The 25762-nt window shown below is 39.6% G+C and overlaps 1 protein-coding gene across 2 annotated transcripts in view; it reads right to left on the bottom strand.

The window, feature by feature from the left end:
• cfap299 (cilia and flagella associated protein 299) overlaps positions 1-25149 on the bottom strand; it is a 107842-nt gene extending 82693 nt beyond the window's left edge. For both annotated transcript variants that reach the window (XM_079687181.1, XM_079687182.1), the window contains exons 1-3: positions 25011-25149; positions 16394-16527; positions 859-949 (exon numbers count right to left, since the gene is read on the bottom strand). In XM_079687181.1, coding sequence (XP_079543307.1) covers positions 859-949; positions 16394-16527; positions 25011-25118 — 333 coding nt within the window. In that variant the 5' untranslated portion in view covers positions 25119-25149. The remainder of the gene's footprint in view (positions 1-858; positions 950-16393; positions 16528-25010) is intronic.
• Positions 25150-25762: the final 613 nt, after the last annotated feature.

The following is a 25762-nucleotide window of genomic DNA, read 5'->3' as shown; positions in this document are numbered from 1 at the left end:
CCCAGCCTCAGTGTCCATCCACTCTGTCAGTACACAGCTGAGCTTTCCATTCCCCATAAAACTGTGTTTTTAGGGGACATGCAAGCAGCTGTGGAGCCGCAGCTAAGAAGCTGTGGTACTCTTTGGTGGCCCGCTCCGCCGACAAACCTTCCATAAAAGACACGGCATCTATTGCACGTCTGTCCGTCCTGGGAGAGGGATCCCTCCTCTGTTGCTCTCCCTGAGGTTTCTCCCATTTTTCCCTTTAAACTGTGGGTTTTCTCTGGAAGTTTTTCCTTGTACAATGTGAGGGTCTTTTTCCTTGTACAATGTGAGGGTCTAAGGACAGAGGGTGTCGTATTGTCATACTGATATTCTGTACAAACTGAGACAAATGCAACATTTGTGATATTGGGCTATATAAATAAACATTGATTGATTGATTGATTGATTGATTGATTGATTGATTGAAAAGGAAGTTTGGCCCATGGGGGGCTGACATAGAAAGGGCCGATTTTCTACTGAGGTCCTTGAACGCACCGCGGCCAGCTCTCGCCGGGACGTGTGCTTTGTCATAATGCCGTGGCCACACTGATGGTGAAATGCATTAATCGGAGCCATTGAGGCCGGTGAGGCCCCTTTTAAAATAATCTTCAATCTTAAAAGAACACCTATGACAAGGTAGTTATGTAAACTTGGTTTTATGGATGGGAAAGAGGCAGGTAGCTAGCGCTCATGGTATTTTAAGGGGGGGGGGGGGGGGGTATTTCCACTCAACCTGACACAGTATGGATTTTGTTCCCATCCTAATGGAATAGCAGAAATATTTGAGGGGAATCCCATTACGTAGCAATTGGAGTGCTGTAATAATGTACTCACAGTCATTTTCCCACTGCGGTTGGCCTCCTCTCGCTCTGCCAGGGCTTTCAGGAAGTTATCTTTGAGTTCTTTTCCTGCACTTGCCAGTGTCCTGGAAAAGACAACACTCAAACGGTTTGAAATGTTTCTCTTAACCTGAAAACAATGTCACATGAAGCCTTACATGTTTTTTATGGAGGCTTTCCACCTTTAACATGTTATAGGGTCAGGGCACTATCTGCTTTAAATGGGGGTGGAGTGGCGCAGTGGGCTGTGCGTTGATCATCAGATCAAGGGGGCTCCAGTTCAAAACCCTCCTCCGCCGCAGCTGCGTCTGTAAAGCCGTTGTGTCCTTGGGCAAGAGACACTTCCCCTGAATTTGCTCCTGTGGGTATTGTCCACAGTACATGACCGTTACATGTATGATATGTGTGTAATGTGTATTTGTAAACCGCATTGAGCTCTGGAAAAGCGCTATAATATATATAAGGAATTATTATTATTATTAAATGAACAATCAAGAATACTACTCATTGAAATGGTTTGAGTATTTATTTTTGGAAGAACCCAAATGATCATAGATATTCTTGACAAGTCAATGTTGTTACTATGACAGAATGTTAATACTATGAAGAATGACACATGGTCAAATGCCCTTCCTAATTTCATTATGCAGAGCAATTTTAATCATATCAGAGTTTAATGACTTTCTATGACAGATTTTCACACTTAAGCTGGCCTGTTTCCGTGGAAACATGGTTTTGCTGCACTCTAATGTATACACACCTGAAATAACATTGGCACTAATATTTGAACAGTTAACACTGCAGCACAAGCTAAAAAACGGGCTTGTATCCAGCACAACATTCATCAGATCTACACCAAGGTAACATCTAAAAAGGCAGTAAACAGGTCATTGGAGCCTCTCAGTTGTGGTTAAAAGTTCTTAACAAGAGAAGAAGTTAGAGAAATGGAAGGAAAAAAGCTAATGTTGTCGAAAGTGACAGTGTAACACTGCTGTTTCTATTGACTTCAGCTACTCTAAAGGATAATCGGTTAAATTATTGTATACTTTTTTCATTTATGATGATCACAAATCAAAAAATGTGTAAGCAAAGACTTGTTTTTAACCAAATTTTAAATCACCAAGATTATGGCAGTAATAACTACTTTGTTGGACAATATTTTGTCCCACAAACAACTGTGACAAACAACATTATTGTAATTTTAACACTATTTCATGACATGATTATAACTAGTAAATAAATGTAACACAGTAAATCCTGATTCCAATAACAGCAGACTATTGTCATAAAAAGTTATGGTGACAGTTTAATGTAAACAAACATATTGAGGGTAGCAAAAATAACTTTAAGGGACATATTTTTGTACAAAACCTAATTATGGTGATAGGCCTTCCCTGGAATTAACTTTATATTTATTTCATCCTTTTAAATGTTTTCTAGTGAAGGACTGTAATATGTGCCGTTACTCTGAAGCCATTTTTTTCGATTACTACAGCTGCATTGTGGGAACAACGGATCTTACTTGATACTGGCATAAATAACATGAAAATAACCATTAAATGCAGCATCAACAACACACTGATATAGTAATTACTTACTACTTGGTATCAATTGCAGTTCTTTTACATTAATGCTAATCCAATGCCTTATTTTCAGTACCAACAAAAACTCTTTCTACTCTTTCGATACCTTACTTTCAGAAATATAAACATTGTATGTATGTTGAATTTGTTCAACAGTATCTAAAGAAAAAAATGATTTATATCAGGAAATGAAACAAGTGTAAACATTTTTTAAATAAAGTCAGCTTTCGGTACGTGACAATTTTCAATGTTTGCTGCTCTGTACACACTTGCTATGCACTATAGTAGTTCAATACTTGCCCCTAGTTTCCACCAGGTCCGCCTGCGGCGCGTTACGGCTGCGCCGCGGTTTTGGTCCGGCCTCCTCCGGCGTCCTACCCTAACAGGCGCGTTTCACGAGCGTTTCAGAAGCATTACGGAAGCGGAGCGTCGTGCATGCCGGCTCGCAGTTCTTGTTTATTTGGGGGGTGGGCCGGATGCTGTCACCGTCCCACTTCCTGCCCGACATTACCTTACGGCTGCGTCGCGTCGAAAAATAGACTTCAATCCTATTTCGAGCGGAGCCCAGCGGTGAGACGCTTCTGGGACGCTTCTGAGCCGTAACGCGGTGCGTCTGGTGGAATAGCACCCATTGACTAGAGTGGCCGCGATCCATGCGGACGCCGCGGCGCAGCCGCAACGCGCCGCAGACGGACCCGGTGGAAACCAGGAGTTAGACTCTTACAGCATATGTGAGATTAAGCTATAATCCCAAACTTCCTTTAACAATACCTGTTAGTTTGAACCGGCAATCCCCTGGTCATAAATCTGTTTCATTCATGCTGAATATTCAAAATGACTGAATCCAGTTGTATATGCTTCGTAGTCCACAGAAAGTTTAGTAACTCTCTAAATTAATTGCTCCTCAAATCCACTTTCCATACCCAGAGCAAAAGCCTCAACAGCCACAACAAGCAGGGAAACCCTGTAAACCAATGTCTGCTCTGAGCTAGCTTAACATTACAGTAAAATAAAAATACTGGATCTAAAGTGACTGGAATTTGGAAAAAGACTAATTTATACGAGTCGTTTGGCCCGTGCCCCATAATGAAAGTCTTAGAAGAATCACACAGTGGTAAAAGTGCACAGACAGCACATATTTGGAGGCTGGGACCTCACTCTATCTTCTGAGTGAGTGAAGGATTGCTGCTGGGTCATGGGGGCCGAGGCCCCAAAGTAAACACAGGTGTTGAGGAGGCAAGTGACTGGGGTTACCCCATCCAGTAGCTAAAGCAACACACACAGTCACGGAGAGTGAATAATACTTCAGAAACACATATGAGCCGCTGCAAGTTTGAGTTTCCCGTCAATTAACACATTTCTTATCAAGCCTCATTTAGGAGGGATAACAAGAATTTCACTATTAAATGATGGTTATTAGTGGCTAATGACTAGGTATTAAGCTGACTGTAATCCAGCCCTGTGTTTTAAGTGTCTTTCCTTTGGATTGTGGTCAAGGCAGGTGGGCCCTGGCATTAAAAGAATAGAAATGAGGAAGGAATGTGAAACGGCTCTGAAACGAATCTGTGGTGTTGAAAAAGTACATCTTTCTTAAAAAATCTGTCCTACAGATTCAAATTATTATTACAAATATATGTGTTGTTGTTGTGCCAGGTTAAAAGATAATCACGAGATAACATTAATCAAAATTTGGAAGGTATGTGGATGTCATTCTATCTGAATCGTTGATACCTAATGTGAGCACCACAGGTACGTTTTTTCATGCACCGATTAGTGCATGCGGAGGATGATGAATGAAAAAGAACTAGTAATCCAAAACGTTTTGTTCATCAAAATGAAGACGCCATGGTTCCTCATCATTGTGGCCCGTGCTAAAATCTGTCTGTAACTATTTGATATATCGCCCAAACAACATTGAATAACAAACTTACAAAAGAGCAATTATTCACGCACCCCAATATGAAAAATTTCCCATTAAACTGCAAGCCGACAAAAACAAACGCCCCTTAGTGGTTTATCTCGGGGTAAAGGGCTTTCTGTCTAATTGGAAACATTTCTGAATATTGTAATCAGAATCAGAATTAGAATACCTTTATTAGTCCCACAGAGGGGAAATTTGCAGCTTTACAGCAGGAAAGAGCCACAGACAGCTTAGTGTTGCATATCTTAAATGCTTAAAAAAGTACTAAGTTATAATATAATAAACAAACAACACAACAATATGCCAAAAAAGTACTAAGTTCTAATCGGAAAATCGGAAATATGGCATGGCACTGGCGAAGGTAATCATCTGAGGAAACATTAGGGGTGAGGTAAGTAACATTCTCCTCAAAAGACTCAGAAAGATAATCAATCAATCATTCAATATGCCATTTTCTGTTGTCAAGATGTTCATGTCCAGTGTGTTATAAACTTTATGTAATGCTTTGTCCACCTCTGTTGGTAGAGAACAGCTGTTATTGCTGCCTCAAAGCATGTTTACACATGTATAAACAGCGTTACAGTGAAATGTACTCAGCCTGAAAAACACGGGGGGCCTTTTTCCTGGACCTCCTAAACTGATGTTTTAAACTATTTATTCTCAGTAAGATCTACTAACTCTATCCGACATGTTGACATGGATAGGAGATAGCAGGGGAAGGACCCAAACGCAGATTATGGCAGCAGGAACAGAGCAATGATTTAATTGAAATGGTTGAAAGGTTTTGAATCCAAGAGACAGGGCAGGGTCACAGGATAGCAGGTAACAAAACTCTAGACAAAGGGTAAAACGAAGATGAACTGAATAAAAGAAAATGCACCGGTATATGTGTACTAACTAACTAATATGGAAGTGGGATCAGGTGAGCAGAGGTCTTCTGAGTGACGAGGGACAGGTGAAAGTTATCAAGGAGGCGGGAAACCGAGAGGGTAGGAATTGAAACAACCGAAATTAGTCCTTCAGAATAAAACTGGAAATACTATGCACAGAGAAACTGGTGGGTTTTGAATTTCATTTTTTCAAATGTCTTAATTATTTTGCATGATGATATTGTTGTGCAGATGTTGTGATAAAGTAGCCTCTGTACATTTTATTTGGAGAATATGGTATTTAACAAGTAGAAATTAATTTACAGTCACGGGATGATTTGTATTAAAAGAATGCCATATTGTCATACTACAGTTTTATCCCCACGTCAAAATCTGAATTTTAGTGTGTGCTAATTTGACAAAGTTGAACGTGATTGATGTTCCCTCTCACTTGCACTTTGAAATTGTTTGAAGTTGTTGCTGTTCATGTGTTATTTACTGCACATGTTTACATCTGTCACCTACAAATGTGTAAACCTAAGTGTCCTTGAACTACAACAATGATTATTGTCTTAGCTAGTCTCAAATAGACTGTTTGCAGAGCTGAAAAGAGGAACTATACACTATTACAATGAAAAGTTAAGAAATTCAATATACTGTAGCAGTTCTCCCTAGGCTTCAACTTTTGTTCAATTGTATCAACCTTGCCAAACTAATTTGATCTGTATCAGGTTGTGTTGTCTTTCACACATGCAAAACCTTGCTAAAGCAAATATTTCCCAGCATAATTAATGGAATATCATTATAGGGGTCTTTGAGGAATGCGAAGATAGCATTCCTTCCTCATTTGTAGCCTTCGTTTTACAAATAAATATTCAGCAAGTGGACAGATTTCCAGAGATTTTCATTTCCTGATTCGTAACAGATGTGCTTTGAAATAATATCTTCTTTTATTATAGAGGCATATTAACAGATTGAAGCTTTCATTAGTGTACAGCTGGGTATGGCAGATGTGAACTTTCAATAGTACAGTGATTTCTTAAGAAACAACACATACTGTACCAGAATATTTTTCCTCAGAGTGCTTGGGAAAATGAATCTCATAGAAAATATTATTTTGGGCTGCTGGACGTCAAGAAAAATTCCACACAGCATGACAATTTACTTTATTTTGGGCTTTTTGTAAAATCCTCTGTCACCTCTGATTACAATAAGCTGAATGTATCAGTTACACATGTGCTACGCAAGATATTCTACCTGAGTTTTCTTTGTGTATTGTGGCCACCTTGGCTTTCAGGGCTTGGGGAAGTTGCACATTGTGCTTTGGCTGGATGGATCAAAGGAATCATTGTCATATTTTTCCTACTGAGTGCTTATTAAGGTAAATAAGATATATTGCATTTGGGGAACATGTAGTGATGGACCTAGTCCAAACATAGAGAGAACAAGAGTAGGATTTTTGAAAAGTGAAAAATGATGTGTAGATCTGAATGGAACTAAAGAAAGCTTAAAAGTTCTAAAAAATCTATATCTACTACAATGCAAGTTGAAATTGGAAGACATGTCCTTATCCCTGTCTGTCTTGCACATGTTAACACCAGAGCAGTTTCTTCCTCATTAGGTCATTAGCTTACATTGTAATGCAAAGCAACACATATGAAATAATTTAAAACATATTTTCTCAACTAATTTCATGTGCTGATTAGTGAAAAATGTCCTTAGTAACACAATTGTAACAGACTTCTTATTTTTGGTTATGCACTGTAGGTCCTGTCCAAAACTGTGGAGTCATGCTTACACTTTAGAAAATAAAACCGCTTTCTGGGGGGCCAAAGAAAGCTAGCAGTTATTATGTTTATCCTAAATATAAAAATGACAGCACCATTTTCATTTCTTATTAGAAGAAAACAAATCTCTTAGAAAATGTCCTTGTTATGTTATAACTGGGAAAGGTAAGGTGTAATTTGACTAGTACATACAAACATTGTTCATTTAGTTAGTTGTTATTGTGCAAACGCAAGTCAGTAGTACTCCAAAGTGTAGTCCTGGCTAGCCAGGAGTTCAGAGGTAGTAGCTTAGGAGAAATAGGGCTTGCTTGTTAGCTAGGTAGCTTGACTTTCTCTACAGTGGTAGGGAGAAAGTTAGAAGCAATTTAGAATAGGGCCCATTTTTAAAATGGGATTTGTCTGGAAACAGTCAATCTCTTCTGGCAAAACTCTAAGGGACCGTTCAACACCAACCACCTGCACCAGCCTGCTCATTTTCTGTACACAGTGTAGCTTACAGTGCCATGCTATATTTGTTACAGAAAAATAGCCAAATAAAGTTACCCCTCTTCTAGTGATAGCAATGTGCAGTTTCCCCCCTAATCTTAACTCCTAGTTTCCTTCCCAGGAATAGTTCCGATAGTTCCTGGGATTTTACGTTCACACCAAAAAGATCTGGAACTAGAACTTTTTTTTGCAAACCTTTTCACCCCTTTTCAGTCCCTGCTAGAGAGGTGGTACTTTCCTGGGGAGGAAAAGGTTCCAATTTCTGATTGGCTGGGCGAATTGCAAACCACGCCCCGTAAAACTCGGAAAAGTTTTGTGAAGCCGCCATTTTATTTGCTTGCATTAGCATTAGCATTAGCCCAGCGCACCAACGGAGAGAGACTAATTTATGGCAACACAAAATAAAACGTGGGAGCGGTGGAGTGATGAGGAGGTGTCCGCGCTTCTGGCAATTTACCCGGGGGGCTCCGGGACTTATACGCGACAGTATACGCGTGACGTCAGCGGTTTCATTTGCGTAATCCTCCCTCAGGGATTTATTCCGGTGTGGACGCGATCAACTAGATATTTCAGGAATTAAGAATTCCGGGGGACTAAATTCCGGGAACTATTCCTGGGAAAAATACTTGGCATGAAAGCACCTAAGGTGGAGGATCATCATCAATCTACTGTTGGATCTACGGCACCAGTGGGTCACAACACAACTGGCAACTGGCAAGTTATTACTATTTGCAAGTAAACATTGGTTCCCTTTTTAGTTTTATCGCATCTTGAATTACTATGCAACAACTCTTTTTGGGTGTTTTACATCTAGCCAGTGAGTGACCAGGGGATTCATTAATCAAATAATGAAATATTAAATACGGAATGACTTCTAAAATGTGGCAACGTCCAGGTCAAACAACAGCTTGTTATTTATTATCTGCTGTACCACCTGGTCTTAAACCAGCGTATGTTGATCTATGGGATGTGGTTGTGAGCTTAAGCCTGGCAGGATGTGTGTCTCTGGACAGAGCTTGCAGGGGATAACTCCAAAGTTAGACTCGTCCAAAATCACATAGAGCACAGAAGGCAATTGGCTTGACAGCATATGTAATAGAGCCTGCAAAAACCTCGTCGCCTGAGGGCCCTCGCCAAAGAAGCAGTCGTGGAGAGTGGCGGGGGTTTGGCTCGCTAAAAATGAGCCTGGGATCAGCTTTGCGAGGCTTCTCATGTCAGTCACATCCACGATCTTATTTTCGCTAAGCATCTGGCGGTTGGATCCGCAGTGAAATGTATTCACTGTGCGTGTTCGTGGCGCTGGTTTTACTTGGCACAGCAAGTGATAGCTCACTTTTAATATAGAGTAGAGAGTTAGAGAGCGGAGAATTCTTGAGGTGGACTGTACAAACGCAGCAGCACAATGGACAATGAGCATGGCTGTGGTTTGGACTGCGGGGAGATCGCGGGGAGCCTGATGGAAACCTTGCAGGGCTGCCGTGAGCACGCGAGGTCAGGACATTTGCTGACATGGACTTCTGGGCCTGAGCCAGAGCCGGAGCAGAGAGGAAACAGAGGCCTCATGTCTGCTCAGCAGGGCTCCTCTGCTCCTCTTGTTAGTCTCTGACTTTGTATCAAATGTTATTCGGCACGAGATATAACAAAATGCTAACAAGACTAATATGGATGTGATTTGTTTGCGTTAAACAGAACATCATTTCTATCATCTGGCAGGTTGAGAAATATGTGTGAGCAATATCAAAGAAGTCCTGATTAAGTGCTTTTGATAAGACACTATAGTCAACAAACTTAAATTGTTGGGTAGCTTCCGGAATACAAAATTAAATAACAAAGATTTTATATTCTTTTGCGGGTGTTTTTATAGCATTTTTTCTAATCTTAATCCAGTGTACAATCCACTAGTTGGATGTTAACCATTCAAAGCGGTTATCAGGCTTTCAAAATGTTGCTAAAGAAAAGACAAAGATTACACAATAATTTAAATATACAAGTTATAAAAACAAAAATTGGCCAACTAAAAAACCTTCTTGCAGATTTAACGTAAATCTCTTTTTGCCAACAACACTGCATATAACAATTTAAGAATCAGCCTAACAATTCTAGGTATTTTACCAACTTGAAATTGGATCTTAAATTAAAAGTAATCTATCAGAACCCAACCCTTTCTATTTACTATTTGTTGATTCTGACTACCCGTTCAGCTTCCCCCTAACCAAACAACCTCACAACTGACTAAGCATCCCATTCATTTAAGTATTGTATTTCACTTATGTCTGATGAGAGCACCAGGTCTTTTGTTTGGCCTTTCTGTGGTTTGCTGGTAAAGCCCCCCACCTTTCACAGCCAAGCTGTCAGGAGCAGTGTGTTGTCCTTTAAGAATGAGACAGGGCAACAACAGGGCAACATCTGATTAGCATTCATGGAACTATCTCCACTCCCTTGGTATTTTATTACCACAGGTGCAGGGGCATTCATTGATCAGATGCACGCTACAGGCGAGGTTGACCCTTAATTGAAAACAGCTCTATGTATACACCTGCAGGCACTAAAGGTCTTAGAGAGCACAGGGAGGTTGAAAAGAAGAGAAAGGAAGGGAAAAAAACACAGAGCAGTGACAGAAGAGTGAAAAAAGACATGCCTCTAGAGACATAGGTTAAGGCCTACAAGGAAGGCGAAATGCATTCTCAAAACAGCAGGGCTACCCACTGCCATGAGAGGATAAGTATACAGGTGCAAAAGTCTTTAGGGAAGCTAACATTTTTTATGAAAAGAGGCACAAATAAATGCAAATCCAAATGCATAATTATTCAGAGCATGACTTTTTCAGATGTATAGATCTTTCTTTAACAGCCAAATACATTGAGTTTGTATTTAGCTTACAGCTGCCTGTTTGTGTGGCCGCACTTGTTTCCAGAACAATGTTCTGATTGTGCTCAGTCACTTTGCAGGTGGTACATTGCATTCTGGAGCTCGTATTTTCACAATGGGACCATAACAGGAGGTCAGGGGGTCACTTTGGTGGAAGTCCAATCAGAAAAAACAAAAACAAAGAGGAAAGAGAAATCTGCATTTAGACAGAAAGGGACACAGCTCAAACTTGACACTTTTGATGGAAAAAGTCTGCAAATGTTGTGCAGTTTTGTTCGCCTTGGAGGATTTCCATGTGGGATAGCTGTGAATTAGTTCAGAATGTTTTTTTAAAAACAATATATGTCGGCCTACAGGTTGTTGGCATTGAAGTAACAAAGACAGCAGCTGAAATGGACCAAAATGATTTAGCTGAGCTCACTCTTAGCTCACATTTTGACTGACAAAAGTGCAAGAAAAACCTCAAAGACAGCAGAAGTATCTGATTATTAAAGGCTTGCATTTAATGGAGTTAAATGTTATGATTGGCTTTAAGCTATAACAGGGTCACATTTAATGTAAAGGGTTAATTACTATGGAAAAATCACCTGCTGCTGTCAGGCAAGCCCAGAACAACAGATTGTAAAACTGTTATGACTGATGTCTTTTCCAGCAATGTCCGATTATTAGCGGAGAACTTTCATCTGTCTACTGCACAGCGCTGATGAAAAACAAGCTACTCTATAACAGATGATGGCCAAGTCCTATACAAGTGAGCCAGAAGGGGTTATTTTAAGATTACACTGTTTTTGAATCAAATATCTTTGCTGTAATTAAAATGACCTGAGCAGATGGAAAGAAACTTGTGTTTTAAACTTGGCAGGAGACATCTCTTTTCGTGTCTTCGGCAATATTTTTTGTACATGGTCGAGATTGTCAAATTCAATTAAAAAATACAAGGGGAAACAACTGAGCTAATGTATTACTCTTATGGTGTTGGCAGTCACTAATTAAACATGTGCATAGTTAAGATATAATAGTTGTTTTTGCTGCCACTACGGTTCCCTTAATTAATAACAAAAGACACCGTTTTTTTTGTTGTGAAGTGCTACCAATTTTGTTATTACAATTGCATTCCTTCTCTCACTATGGATACCGTCATTGTTCATCATTAGAAAGTTCTTGAATGGGAGCTGTATTATCTGGAGAGGCTTCTTTATTTACAAAACAAACGGACCAGATTAAAAAACGATAGCATCTATGAATAAAGCAGTTTATTATTAAAGATCAGTGTGTTTGTCCGTTATTTGATGAAGGTGAAACAATGCTTACGTTTGTTTGGATTATTTCGCTGATAAATTAAGATGCAGATTTACAAAAAGTTTTAGATTGGTAGCCGAATTATCCGCAATAGGTGCATAGCCGAATTATCCGCAATAGGTGCGTTGCTCTTGGTAGATATATATATGAACAGTGTTTGAGAATATACAGATCTGAGTTTTGCTACAACAAAACAATACTTATTTCCTTGTCTAACTTTGAATAATAATATTTGGCTATAAAGCTCGTTGTTATTTTTGTATTCAACAACAGAAGCAAAGTTATTTTTTGTAAAATGTTTACGAATAAAACTAGAAATAAAGTGGTGCAGTGGTGACGTATTGTTGTAGGGTAGGCCAACCCTGAAGTTAGCATGGCAAGGGATCCATTAACAAAATGTTTACTTAGCTGCTTGTTAGCAACCGCCGTTTTTATGACACACAGATAGTGCTGTGTACCTGGACTCACATTCAGGTTCAGGTCCGGACTCAAGTCCAGAGGTTCAGGTTCAAGTCCGGACTTATAAGTCCGGACTTGTGTCAAGTGGTGTGAGTAACTAAAGTGAACTTACTGTGAGCTAATTATCAATTGAAAATAAACTCATAATCAACTCAAATTCAAACTCGTCAGGTTTATTGTGCCCCCTTCCAACTTGTGTCTACACCATGTCTTTTCTAGAACTCTACATGTGTTACTTACTAACTGTAGTTAGTAAGTAACACAACACAACTACATACATAGTGATGTACATACAAGACTCAATATGCAAGAGTACAAGTCTATGTGTTCTTGTTCAAGAACAACAACATATTGACATTGTCTGGGGGAAGTGTTGCTCTTTCGGCAGACACTATATCACCATACATACAAAGGAGTTAGCTTAGCTACACTACCAAATATGGCAACCAGCATCCCACGCTGTCAGTGTCCAGCTTCCCTTGACGTCACACAGATCTCGTGAGCAGTTGCGATATTTTGCGAGACTTCGTGAGCTCAGTAATGGCCGCCATATCAGAAGCCAAAACAATGTTTTTCGTCTTTTCTCAGCGCAAATTTCTCGATCTATGGAAGGTTTTAGATGGTTTAGAACAAAAAGGAGAATATACGTAAGTACCGGTTCCCGACGTTCCGGTTTTAACCGGACTTGAACCAAAACTTTTTACAAGTCCAGTACCGGTTCGGCGTACCGGTACGCAGCACTACACACAGACACTTCAGACATTCTCAAGTGGGGTGTGAACTGGTGTGTTTTATCTCATAATAAGAAAATCTCTTCAGCTTGTGTTAACCATAGACCTTTTGTCAGGCTTCTAATCACCATGATGACTTTGAGACGAGGCAACCGGAAGTGGTTGAATGCCAATTTGCTAATTTCCCGGTTTGAAGACTTATTACTGTGCCACTCTATATAAAATAAATGCAGCATTTATTTATTGTTTAAAGGTCCCATGTCATGGCCATTTCTATTGATCATAATTCCATTGTTGAGGTCTACTAGAATATATTTAAATTGTGCAATTTTTCAAAATCACATTGGTTTTTCATACAGCATCTCTGTATAGTATGTGTATTCACCAGGTATTCACTCTCTGTCCTAAACGGCTTGTTGGAGCTCCCCCCCCCTCCCCCTCCCTGTGAGCCCAGTGTGCTCTGATTGGTCGGGACGTTGCGAGGCTCGCTACTGCTCGCCACTGCTGCGAGGAGCGGACAGGTTTCCGGGTTGGCGATACAGCGAGACACAGCGAAACTCATCCTGAGCACACACAAACACTCACAAGTAAAAATAATAAGTGTGGCTTGATGCTGAGTAAGAAAAAGGTTTATAACGCTGTGAGAATGGGTCTGCGGAGAGCATTTCTCCGCGATCCCAACTCGTCTATTCCCAGCGTTCAGTGAGCTCTATGCAAGTCAATGGGGACTCCCTGTTAGTTAGCCAAGGGATCCTGGTGTGTGAGGTGCTCCGCGGATTGGTCCATTTGGGCCAATCCGGTCATTTGTTGTTGATTTGGGTGTTCACATGTCACAGAACCCAGGAAGCAAACAATGGAAAATGAGAAATGTCCAACGAAGCGTTCTGAGGCAACATAGACAGGTATTTTCCGTGTTATGAGTTTTACTCGCTACAGGGTGTACTTTGGGGGTTTGTGACTCTGCAGACCGTTTACATGCAGAAAAACCTTCACAACACACAAGGGGACGGGTAATAACCGGAAAAGCATGACATGGGCCCTTTAAGCATGTTAAGATGCTTTTTTAGGGTGTGACTTACAATTGTAAAAGTGTTTAACTAAATCCAAACTGTCAGAAGAATCAAGCTACAAACCTATTTATGGTGATTATAGATTTAAATTAATAGATTTTTTAGATGTCAATGTTGAGTTTCTAATCCTGTATCTCAAACATTGTGAGGACCCAAGCAAACAGTCTTTGAAACCATCTCTACTTGGATGTGGATCCTGGAGACGGAACAGACTACTTTGTATATTATAAAATCCCAATGTTCCCGTATGACATTTCCCTGGATCCTGTTGGGACAAGATAAAAGGCTTTGTGGCCTAATATCACTGTAACTGCAGGTGTGGAGGCTCCCATTTCACCAGTGTCACTGATGTTCACAGACGTTTGGAGAAAGGAGGGGGGACAAAACAGCGAGAAATCTGCACGTTTGGATAAGCATCTGAGGGTTCAATCAAATTCAACACCTAGCAGGTTAATGTTTGGAAACTTCAAAATCATGGGTATGTGTGTGGGTGTGTGCATGTTGAATGGTCTTATTTGGAGTCTGTTCTGGCGTATCATCAAAGGAGATACCACAACCACGAGGCTTTATCAGGAATGAGAACAATATCTGTGATCATTTTCCTCAGGAGGGGCAGTTTATAGAAGACTCTTTGTAGTTTTTGTCATTGAGCTTGTTTACATTAACCATTTATGTTTGAATTTAGACAGATGGGCAGGCATTCAAATAAAAGCCTTGTTCATGTAGGATGTGAACTTGATGAATTACTCCAATTTATCCTGTCTTTTGTAAAATGCAATCATAAAGAATTATACAAACTGCTCAAACTGCTATCGCACCGGATACGGCTATAAAAGATTCAGATTTTATGAGCTGTCATGCCTTGATTAGCAGAGCAGAACTTCAGTTGAGATTGCCTTTTACATTTTCCTCTAGATAATACTGCTGCCACTTGTTGCAGAGAGACAGAAATCCTGCCTCAAAAAACAAAGGGTGAAAGTAAAAGATGTTGTGAATTATATTTTACATGTTAAACTTTTAGCTGACACTTTGATCTAGCAACACAGTTCCAATCTGGCACATACAGTACACCCACCCACTCGGTGATGGGCGATTGTAGTCACTTATTAAGTTGTAGTGTATAAACCCGGCGTCAAGTCCTTTCCGTTGGCAAAACCAGGAACTGACTTTTCATAACCATGGTATCGGTTTTCAAATCTCCCAAAAGAAGCAAACTAAACTTACAATGGAGAACAAAAACTCAGAAGATTCTTTGATGTAATTTCTTTAGATTTTATTCTAACATTAATGGTCTTGCTTGATTTTTGCAAAATTACCTTTTTTGTTGTTTGACCGATTTCCGTTTGAATGTTTTTAGAGGCAGTCGCATCAGTAAAGGGAGTAAAGTTAGCATCAATGCAGATTTTATAACCGACATCCACTGCCCCCTAATTAGTTTGGATGGCATTTAAAATGGCGGACCCTCAAAGCGAATGCACAAACAGTTTTTGAAGGGGTTACAAGAGTATAGAAAGTCAAGTATAGCCTATAGGACTTAACATTTTAAAATGCTAGCTTCTTATTTGTGAAGATTTTCATTTTTTTTCAGTTTTATGATGACATGAATTTATCATCAAGACATTTTTACGGGCTCCTTTTTTGTTCGATTAATTCAAACAATATAATTGTTCACAATATTGTTTCGGCCATGAATACTTTTACACAGAAGTGCAACTGTCAGTATCATTTATAATTTTATTGTATTTATTTCTCGCACATTATTTTCAAATTGAAACATTATACATTTTCACTACCTCGAATTTGCATGTAATCGACAAGGTTAGGGTGCAATCAAACGCATGCGCATGCTTATTTTTGGAAGAATACCTTAAAACATATAGCTGTAAGCCAGTGTTTTGCTGAAAAATAAGTATCAAAGTACCTTTTCTAGTGCCAGTCTATTTTTAAAGAACTATATTTTGGGAATCCTGAAAATGTAAAGTCACGCATAACAACTTGATAGTCAAGGAACATTTTGAAATATTAAAAATAAAAACTTCGCCAACATGTAAGGTATGGTTTGGAACTCAAAGTGGCTGAGGCATCACGGTATGGATACAGAATTTCTTCACAGGGAGCTCCCAGCTTCCACCAAGAGAGAAACAAGAAACTCATTTTAAGCAGAGGATCACTCATCTGAAATATTATTCACACTGAATGAGAAGTCAATACAATAAACCACATAACACTAACATAGAGGGGAGTAGACAGAGGGTCACTTTTTTTCTCCTAGCTATGGTGATGGATTCCAAAATTCACTGACCACATTCAGATTTGAAAAGAGCCAGATTTTGTTTTCAGGGGAGCCTTTTGATATTCTAGCATTGGACTGGTGGTTAGTGTGAATGTATCTCCCCTTTTAGTCAAACACACAATATCTCAGTGAGCATGGTGGATTAGGGTGATTATTTAACTCACATTGGTCGGCTCCTGCTGTAGAAAGTGTTGCTTTTCGCAGCTTGTGCAGCTGCTTTCTTCTCCTCAAATTCTTCCCTTCTCAGGACTGTGCCCTTGTGGCCGTGCTCCACCAGCTTATGGGCCAACTCCCTGCTCTGCAGGAGAAAAGGAGTAGGAGTCAGTCAAGCAGAGGGGATACAGCATGCAGTCACTGCTCAAGAGAGTTGAATCTTGTCAGTCTTGGATTTTGGCATTGGAGTGCTATCTTTATTACTATTAAATGTTGCTGACCTCAAGGTGATGTCCCTTTGCTTGCTCTGTTTGTCAGACGCCCCACATACAACAGATGTTAAACTTCAAATGATAGACAAACCGAGAACAGCATTTTAGTATTTAGCAACTCATACTGCATTGATTATTTTTCTACAAAGGGATTTACTAGATTACACTGTACAGTCTGATTGTTAAGCAACAACCTTAGTGCTCAGACTGTATAGGAAATATTAAATAAATCTTCTCATCGGGTGGATCGCTCTGGCTTGAGTTGTCAATAAAGTTGAAAAACTCCAAGACAGGTTGAAATGTGTTTGCTAGCAGTGGTTTGTATGAATAAACCAGTACGGATAAAAAACAATCTCCTGTGTCAAGTGCGTTATGTGTGAAGGAAAGCATTTGCCTAGGTAGATGTGGACCAAACGGTGGGTCCATTTCACAGAGAAATGTTTAGGACAACTAGCTAAGTTTTACTGTAAAAGTTGAACAGCAAATGCCTCAACATGCAAACAAGTGTGGCCCCAGTAGGTTGCCAGATGGCATTTCAACTATTTTCCTATTCACATATTGATATACATGGGAATTTATTTGTGTACGTTTAAATCAAACAAGGTGTAAGAGTGCTCAATAAAAGCATCAACATAGACTTGTTGAAAAAAATAAAGGGGTAGGGGAGGATACCCTGACAGAGGCCCGGTTTAGGCCCCTGGCTTCCTGTCATTTTACGAAAAAGTCTTAAGGGCAAAGCAAGTTGAGTATCCCAATCCCGCATGGTGTATGAATCAGTGTCTATTTAAGGACGAAGCATACAGTGTAGTCGGCAACATCCTGGTTTTGGGTGTTGCTAAGCAATCCTTACAGAGCAGTGAGAGCACTGACAAATTAAATGTTTCATTTGTCAGCCAGTAAGATTTAAGATTTACTCACCACTCTGGCTTTAAGTCTAAACTTGTTATTTTACTTTCCTGCCTAAAATACCGAAGTGATAGCCAGCTCTGCAACACCACAAGCTTCAGATATAGTAGTTTATGGGTTTAGTGTGATTTCAAGTGTGTGTGCTTGGTGTGCGTGAGTGTCCATGTGTCATTGCCCCTGTAGGGATTGTTAGCTACATTATTCCAATCACAGTTTTGCAGACCCGCCGTCATTAGAGCCAAGCCATAAAGTCATCATCTAAAAACCAAATCTTGCTGTCAAATCGCGTGGCTTATAAAATCAAAGCTTCGGCCACATGTCCTCCTACCCAAATCCCAGCAGCCGGGCCTGCGTCCGCACCCCAGAGGAAAAGTTATATTTTCCCTAAACTTTGATGTGGCTTACCAGAAATGAGTCTCAGACATTTGCCGGACCTAAAATTGGCGTGAAAATCATTTTCTCCATTTTCAAGGCTCATTGAGGGGGACCCAAGTTCCCATCAGCAAAAACACGTCGGTTTGCTATCCTGGCTCCAAAATGGTGGAATGAGCTCCCCATTGACATCAGGACAGCAGAAAGCCCATCTTCCGGTGCAGACTAAAAACTCATCTCTTTTGATTCCACTTCGAGCAATAAAATGACTAACAAAGCACTTATATACTAATAAAGGACTGGCTTATCTAAAGCTAGTTGAGTAGCACTTGAAATGTTTTGGCTCTATGAAACCTGATATGATTCTGTTTTCTTCAAGTTTGTATATTCTTGGTCGAATGCACTTATTGTAAGTGGCTTTGGATAAAAGCGTCAGCTAAATGCAATGCAATGGAATGGAATGGAATTGAATAGGTCTATGTGTTTGAGCTGCTTCTTGCACTGGACACATCAGGACCTGGATGAATACTCAGCGACATCTATTCTGGCAAAAGCTATACTGACCTTGTATTAAAACCTCTTTAACTACTTCACTTTTCTGAGTCATAATTTGTCAAATTCTTAAAAATAGGAAAATTAAGTTTATAATTAGCGAATTTATCAGAACTTAGTCCAGATCAGTGTGACCGCACAGGTTAGATGACCTGGGCCGACTTTGGTGTGTCACAACACAGGGGTGATGGAGTTAGATAGTGATTGACTGCAGCTGATTATCAGGGCAGATATGAGTTCTTCTCTTCTCTGTGTGGACACAGGTGTTCAAACAAAGTGGTCAGTGGCAGCAGCTAGCAAATCATTAGCAAGTGGGCCATCTGCTGGGCAAAAGCAGGACTGCCTATTAGTAGGTTCATTTCAAGCATATCTATAAGTATGTGTGTACCAGTGAGCAAAAACCAGAAGAGAGCAACATAAAAGCAAATAATTATGAATTATGATTCAGAGTTTTCCCCTTGACATGAAATTCCAAACTTGTAGCGACACAGACAATTCCTCTCAGGGTTTTGTCTAAACAAGGTAACAGGGGTGCTACGCCCTCTTACTTTCGGCGTGAGCCCTCATACCAAAACGCAGATGTTCCCTCTAAAATGTTAATGTGATGCCAGAAAACAATACTTCTGTTTGTCAAAAACTGTATAATTACTCAAAAATATGAAAATTGTGTCGAATAGACCGTCAGACGGCATAGACAGCTTTACTTTTAAAGAGCATCTTGCAGGTTGTTTTTTTTTCTACATTTATGCTTAAACTTAATTGAAAATTACAATTAAAAAAGTGAATGTAGGATTTGATATGTTTTACGAGACATAAGGGCAGGAATTCAGAGGGAAAGGAGCAATTTTGAGCTCTGCTCTTAAAAACGGCTTTTTTTTAAGGTCATACGTCAAACGCATCATATTACATCACAAAGGGTAAACATCTCCGCTCTCTGACCGCGGGTATAGTTAGTAGTCGCGTTGAGTTGAGCGGTTGTGTTTTAGTGAGCTGGTATTTTTCGTTAGTTTTACATTGTATTTCACCATTTGTAATCATTAGGGATGCACCGAATATTCGGCCGCCGAATATTCGGCCGAAAATGGTTAAAAAGGCCCTTTCAGCTTTCGGCCGAAAGGATTCTAGCACCGAAAAAATACAAGACAAGCACGGCGCGCGACCATGCTCGCGGCTGGCTCACAGCCAACATGTCTGCCGCTTGGAGATATTTAAAAATATCAGAGAGAGAGGCGCGGATTGCGATTTGTAAAACGTGTTCAGCTGACATTTCTCAAGGGGGTGTAACTGCAAAGACTTTCTCCACTTCGGGATTACTCCACCACTTGAAATCAAAACACCCGGACAAATATGCGGAGTAAGATCAAATCACAAGCACTGACAGCGAGAGACTGTTCAGCGCTGCCTCTCATGTGCTTGATGAGAAGAGGAACAGACTTATGGCTGATAAATCAGAGAAGCTACTGTTCATTAAAAAGAACCTCCCACTTTTCCTTAATAAGTAGACAAGGCTGGCTTATCATAAGCTTATCTAGTTCTACATGTCTACTCTATACCCAATTTCCTGAACAATTTTCATTGTGAGTTATAATTCACCATCTCAGGTTATCATTAGGGGGAAATGACAGCAGCACAGTGTTCAATATATTGTACTTTCGGTATCTAAATGATACAATGTTGTTTACATTGCTCATGAGGACAGACCACCTTATTTGCAGATTCTTGAAATTGTAATTTAATTTGTAATTGATTGTGGATTTTGTATCCAGTTTTCACTTTATGTATCTTTATACAATGTTTACTACTTTGCTTATGAGGACAGACAGCTTTATTTACAGATTCTTGAAATTCAATTGTAATTTCATTTGTAAATAGTTACATTCATGTGGATTTATCCAGTTTGCACATTTGTATGCATGCACTTATAGGTGCATTTGTTGTTGTTGAAGGCCTGGCTGTTAGTCTTTATTTACACTATTTTGTTGTAGGCCTACTGGCCTAGATGTTTATGCAGTTTTAGAGCACCTTGGCTTTGTTCTGAATGCACTTTCTTGTAGTTATCCTACAGAGAAAAGAAAATGCACTGGACTTGGAATTAATGTACTGTATGTATTCAAAAGTGCTGAATAAATGTTTTATGGACCCATAATAGTGATTATTATTTAAAGAGCCTGTGACACGAGTTTCCCCCATCATCCAAACCCATCAATTTGAGTAAATATTGTCCCCTTGAAAACCGTTACTGAACTGATTTTGGATATTTGTACTTTGATAACCATTAATCTGCCCTTCAATGTTGACAATTTTCTAGATCTTCTCGGGGATTCTTCAAGTCCCGCCAAATTATGTGTGACGTCATTGTGGGCACAGCACTCCAGCTGCACCGTTCAGGATCCCAGCATCTGCATGTAAACGCACGATGGGGCACACAGCAGCAAGCTCAGACAGCGATGAGAGTTTAATTTTGAACGTGTCTGAGAGCTCATATGAGGCTGAAGGATCGGTTTATGTTGTATCTGTAGAAGTTTAGGAATTAGGTGCGTCAATATGGGCGATCATACGGTCATGTAGCCAGTGGTGGACTGGGACTAAAAATCAGCCCGGGACTCTCGACCGGCCCACTTCGGTACCACTAGTAAATTGTCAACGGGGGGAGTGGGGGATGTGCTAGTGACTTATCCGACCGGCCCACTTCGGTACCGGCCCATCGGGATTCGTCCCGATGGCCAGTCCGCCACTGCACCCAGCCCAGCCCGCGTAAACTGTCAACGGGGGGAGCCTCGCTGCGGGGAAACGGTGGACCTAGTGTCCCGATCGGAGTGGGAATAATAATAATAATCCGTGCATTTTATCCATTAATTTCCCCAACATTGTGGTAAAAAAAAAACACACGTTTAATCCATGTTGGTGTACTACTACAACCAGTGGTGTAGTGGGGATGTTTTTACAGGGTGGACGGGGTGGTGGGTGGACGGGAGACACTATGGACGCGCTCGTGAACTGTCAACGGGGGGGGGCTTGGGGACCTCTGTGTCGCCTGTCAGCGCAACTTACATGATGCCGTTTAGACAATATAATAATAAAGGGCGGTGCCGGCTGTCAGCGAACCGATCCGGCCTTTCTGCACGACTATCACTCAAATGCGGGACATAGTCTCAATGTGCGGGACACCTGGTCACCCTACACACACAGTTCTGCCCCTCACACACACACGCTTCAAATCAAGTTGCATAAATGCTTGAGCTACGTTTTTATTATAATTACTGTGAAATCTGCCTATTATGTTTTCGTCATTATTACAACAAACACCTTGCAACTGATAACACTGGCAATGATTTTAGATGTATTAGACTATTAAAAAAAGAAATCATGCTTCAAATAAGTGTGGGTACGGCGTACCCCCGCGTCCAACGCCCACTACACCACTGACTGCAACTTCAAAAAGCTAAGGTTTGTTTTCTCATCAGGAAATGCAGACCGGCTCAAACAAAATATTTTTAAATCATCATCCTCACGATCATTTAATGTATCATATGTTCGCCGAATTGACATGAAAGCACTAATAAATGTAGTTTCATCCACTTGAGTTTACAACTACAAAAATAATCGATTTGTTTTTATATCACATCCGACGGGAGGAAATTCAGCAGCTCTCACTACCGATTTTTAATCCTAATTTAATCATCATCTTCACCACGATCATTTATGTTTATGTTCACCGAATTGACACGAAAGCACTGACAAATATGAATATACTGTATTCAACTTCATTAAAACGTTATTAACGTGCCTAAACTCAGTAATTCACCATTTCTATGCATGACAACACACTTTGTCCGTGTTTGGCTCTCTCGCCGCACAGTGAAGCGTTCCCGCATTGACGTCACTTCCGGCTTCCCCCAAAACCTCAAAATGAGTTGAAGGAATTTTCCCGCGATGTTCGAAATTATTGATATTTATCGGAACGGTATCGCACCTTCTTTTTAAACTGACGGTTCGAGATTACTAGTAGCCCACTATTTCATTGCACAACAGTTGTTGGGTTCGTGTCACTGGCTCTTTAAGTTAAGTTTTGCCATAATCATTTATTTTTCCATAATCAGGCAGCTGAACAACATTGGTAAAAAATGTATACATTATATATATATATATATATATATATATATATATATATATTTCTATTAATCATTTTCGGCCTTTCGGCATTCGGTTTTCGGCCAACTGTTTCCTATTTTTGGTATCGGTTTCGGCCAAGAATTTCCCATTCGGTGCACCCCTAGTAATCATGGTGCAGTATTGTGTTTGTGCAGGTTGCACAAATACCAGCCTGTCAGGACATCGAGTCCACAGTTTCCCTCACGGGAAATGGACCGGAGCTAGCGTTCGTTCCTGGGTGCGTTGTGCATCCACCTCCCTGCAGCACATACTCTCCACAGCTTTATCAGGAAACAGTATTACATCTCTCTGTGTCTTCTGTGTCGAAACTAGCATTGGGATCCATGTTTATTAATACGTTACACCGGCCGCTCTCCCCCTTGTTTCCCCCATGTTACGTCACACGCGGGAGGTCACGTGCCAAGGCTTTTTTATGCGGAAGTGAAAATGTCTTACAAAAACGACGCCAGATGTCACTGTAGTGTATATTTCTGTATATTTTTTTGAAAATCTAGTGTATTCATAATTTTCCTACACATTTATTCACTGGTGTCTCTAACCTTGAAGTTGCTCTTTAAGGAATGCCAACATCAGGCTGTTGTTTATGTCTGCAGCGCCATCTTCTATACGGCCGTCATATTCTCACGATAATTTATATATCTTATATACAAGATCAGCACCCTAATACTATATTTTTCTAGAAAAAACGCTGCTTCAATAAAAACACACGTTTTACATGTTATAGATACACTTTAGGTGATAACAGAATTTGCAAAGTAGACGATTAAGACTTTTTAAATTCTCAAAACTAGACTATTAAAATCATTTAAGTTTTAATTTTGGCCAGGAGTAAATTAAATTGTCAAAATGGCCCAACTACCACTTCTAGGGCAGAGGACACGCAGAGACTTCTTTGTGACTTTTTGTCTTTATATTTTGGTTGTATCAATGATAATCATGCTGTGGTTGTCTTGTGTGTTTTGAAATTATGAATGAGTGAAGCACATCTGAAATGGGCATTGGTGGTAGCTGCCTGTTAAATCTACTGTCTAAATCGCTTTAATCAAAACTGTGTATGACTGCCACCTAGCGTGCGACCACTTGCACTACAACAGCTAAATGTATCACCATGGAAAAGCCAGCAATTGTGCAATTTGAGAAAACAGTGCTTTTGATTAATGGTCGAAAAAGTTATCCAATTATTTACTTGAGTAAAAGTACAAATAAAACACTGTACAAATACTTTTTAGATTAGAAACATGTACTTAGAGTCTTAGGAGTAAAAGTATTAATTGCAGAAAAAAACTCAAAAAATATTTAAATTTAAAAATATATTTTACAGCATAACATATTTAATTTCAAAAAATATTTTAGAGAAAAAGCAGCTATTCCTAACATTATAGAAACTGTGAAATATGTTTGAACAGAAAACCTCTTGCTCCCACTTATTTTTCTGTTAATCCACTCATGGTTTAATCTCAACCAAATAATCCTACTTTAAAAATGTTTCCTAAATATAGTTTGTCAACATCATAATGTTGTAACGTAACTAAATATGGGGCAAAAGTACAACATTTGCTTCCAAAATGTAATAGAGTAGAAGTATAAAGTAGTATAGAATGAAAATGCTAGGGTAAAGTGCAAGAACCTCAAATGTATACTTAAGTACATTAGTACTTGAATATATGTATTTAATTAATTTCCACCACTGGTTTTAACAGCACGCTATTAAAAACTGTCAAAAAAGTGAGAAATGGCTATAGTTTTTAAAATGCTTACTTTTTAAAGCGTGTTTAACCTAATTATATTAAAGAGGGAAAAGCAGTCACAAGAAATGTCGTCTTTAGTCTATGTTTTGAGTATGAACTACAAACCAGATACCATTAATTTTGTTCCCGCATGTTTGTGTCTTCATCACCAGCAGGAGAGAGCCATACTTATTAAAACGTGAATTTAATCGATGTAATAATCTTATGGCTTAAGTAAATAAGTAAACAAAAGATAAACGCATAGCAGGGCAGCGTGTCAAAATAGGTGTCATGCTCTTCTTTCACGACAGCTAGCTGCTGCTGCTGTGTTGACAAATATATTTGAAACAAGTGGTGTTGTATTACTTTAATTTAATTATTAAATAAAACCACGCCTAAGGATTAAAATGAGGCCGAATTGAACAGGAGCTGGATGATGTTTTTTAAAGTGAAAAATTACGTTTTTGTAACGTGCACTGTTGCATTATTACAAAGATTATCTAAAACTATCAGTTTAGCGAATGTGGTTCTGACATAATGTTAAAAACAGAACGGGGTTACCTTGAGAAAGACATTTAACGTTTCAGAGAGGAATTATGCCACAAGTTTATAGCAGAGTGACTCACTTTTAGGTAAAATAAATCCATTGGCTTGACATTTGAGTCGAGATAATCTTCGTAGACTTTAAACTGTGTCACTGAATCGTTGACACGAGCGGCTGTGCTGTACTCCATCTTCACTTGCTCCGTGTTGTGAGGCTGCTATAGCAACAAGGTATCACAGGAAGCGGAAGTCCACAAGCTGCACACACCCACTAAATGCTTCCGTTTAAAATCATAACAATTTGACTAAAATGTTATATTAGAGCCCTCAGTTTCACAAATAGATTCATAAATAGTTATTACAGACGTCCTTTTTACAAACGTATGAAGGTTAAAATCTAAAAACAGCAGTTTGGCTGGGCAGTTAAAATCCTGGTGCTATGATTGCAAGTTTACACCATATAACTCTGGATACCAAATAACTTTCTGTACCAAGTAAAACCCTCAAAGCTGTAATGGACAAAAACAGCAAAAATCACAGCAAAAATTGGAGTGTTGATATTTCAGGGTTAAACATTTGAGAGTTGATTTTAACTCCAAAAGTGTAATTTTAACACTTTATGATTCAAATGGTGTTCAGTGTTGGAGTTATTTAAAAGAGTTGATCACATCAGTGTTGAACTGAACACCTGCAGAGGTGTAATTAAGCTCCACCCACGCAAGGCACGCGCAGGCACTCCCGTATTTCAGTTATTCGGTTAGAAACAAGAGATACTGGGGCCGTTTCTCAATCGCGAGGAAACTGGCTTCCAAGCCAATATTTCAAGGATACTACG

The sequence above is a fragment of the Notothenia rossii genome (assembly GCF_949606895.1).
Source record: "Notothenia rossii genome assembly, chromosome: 6".
Lineage (NCBI taxonomy): Eukaryota > Metazoa > Chordata > Actinopteri > Perciformes > Nototheniidae > Notothenia > Notothenia rossii.
The sequence above is the reverse complement of the archived record's forward strand: the minus strand, read 5'-3'. Positions and strand labels throughout refer to the sequence as shown.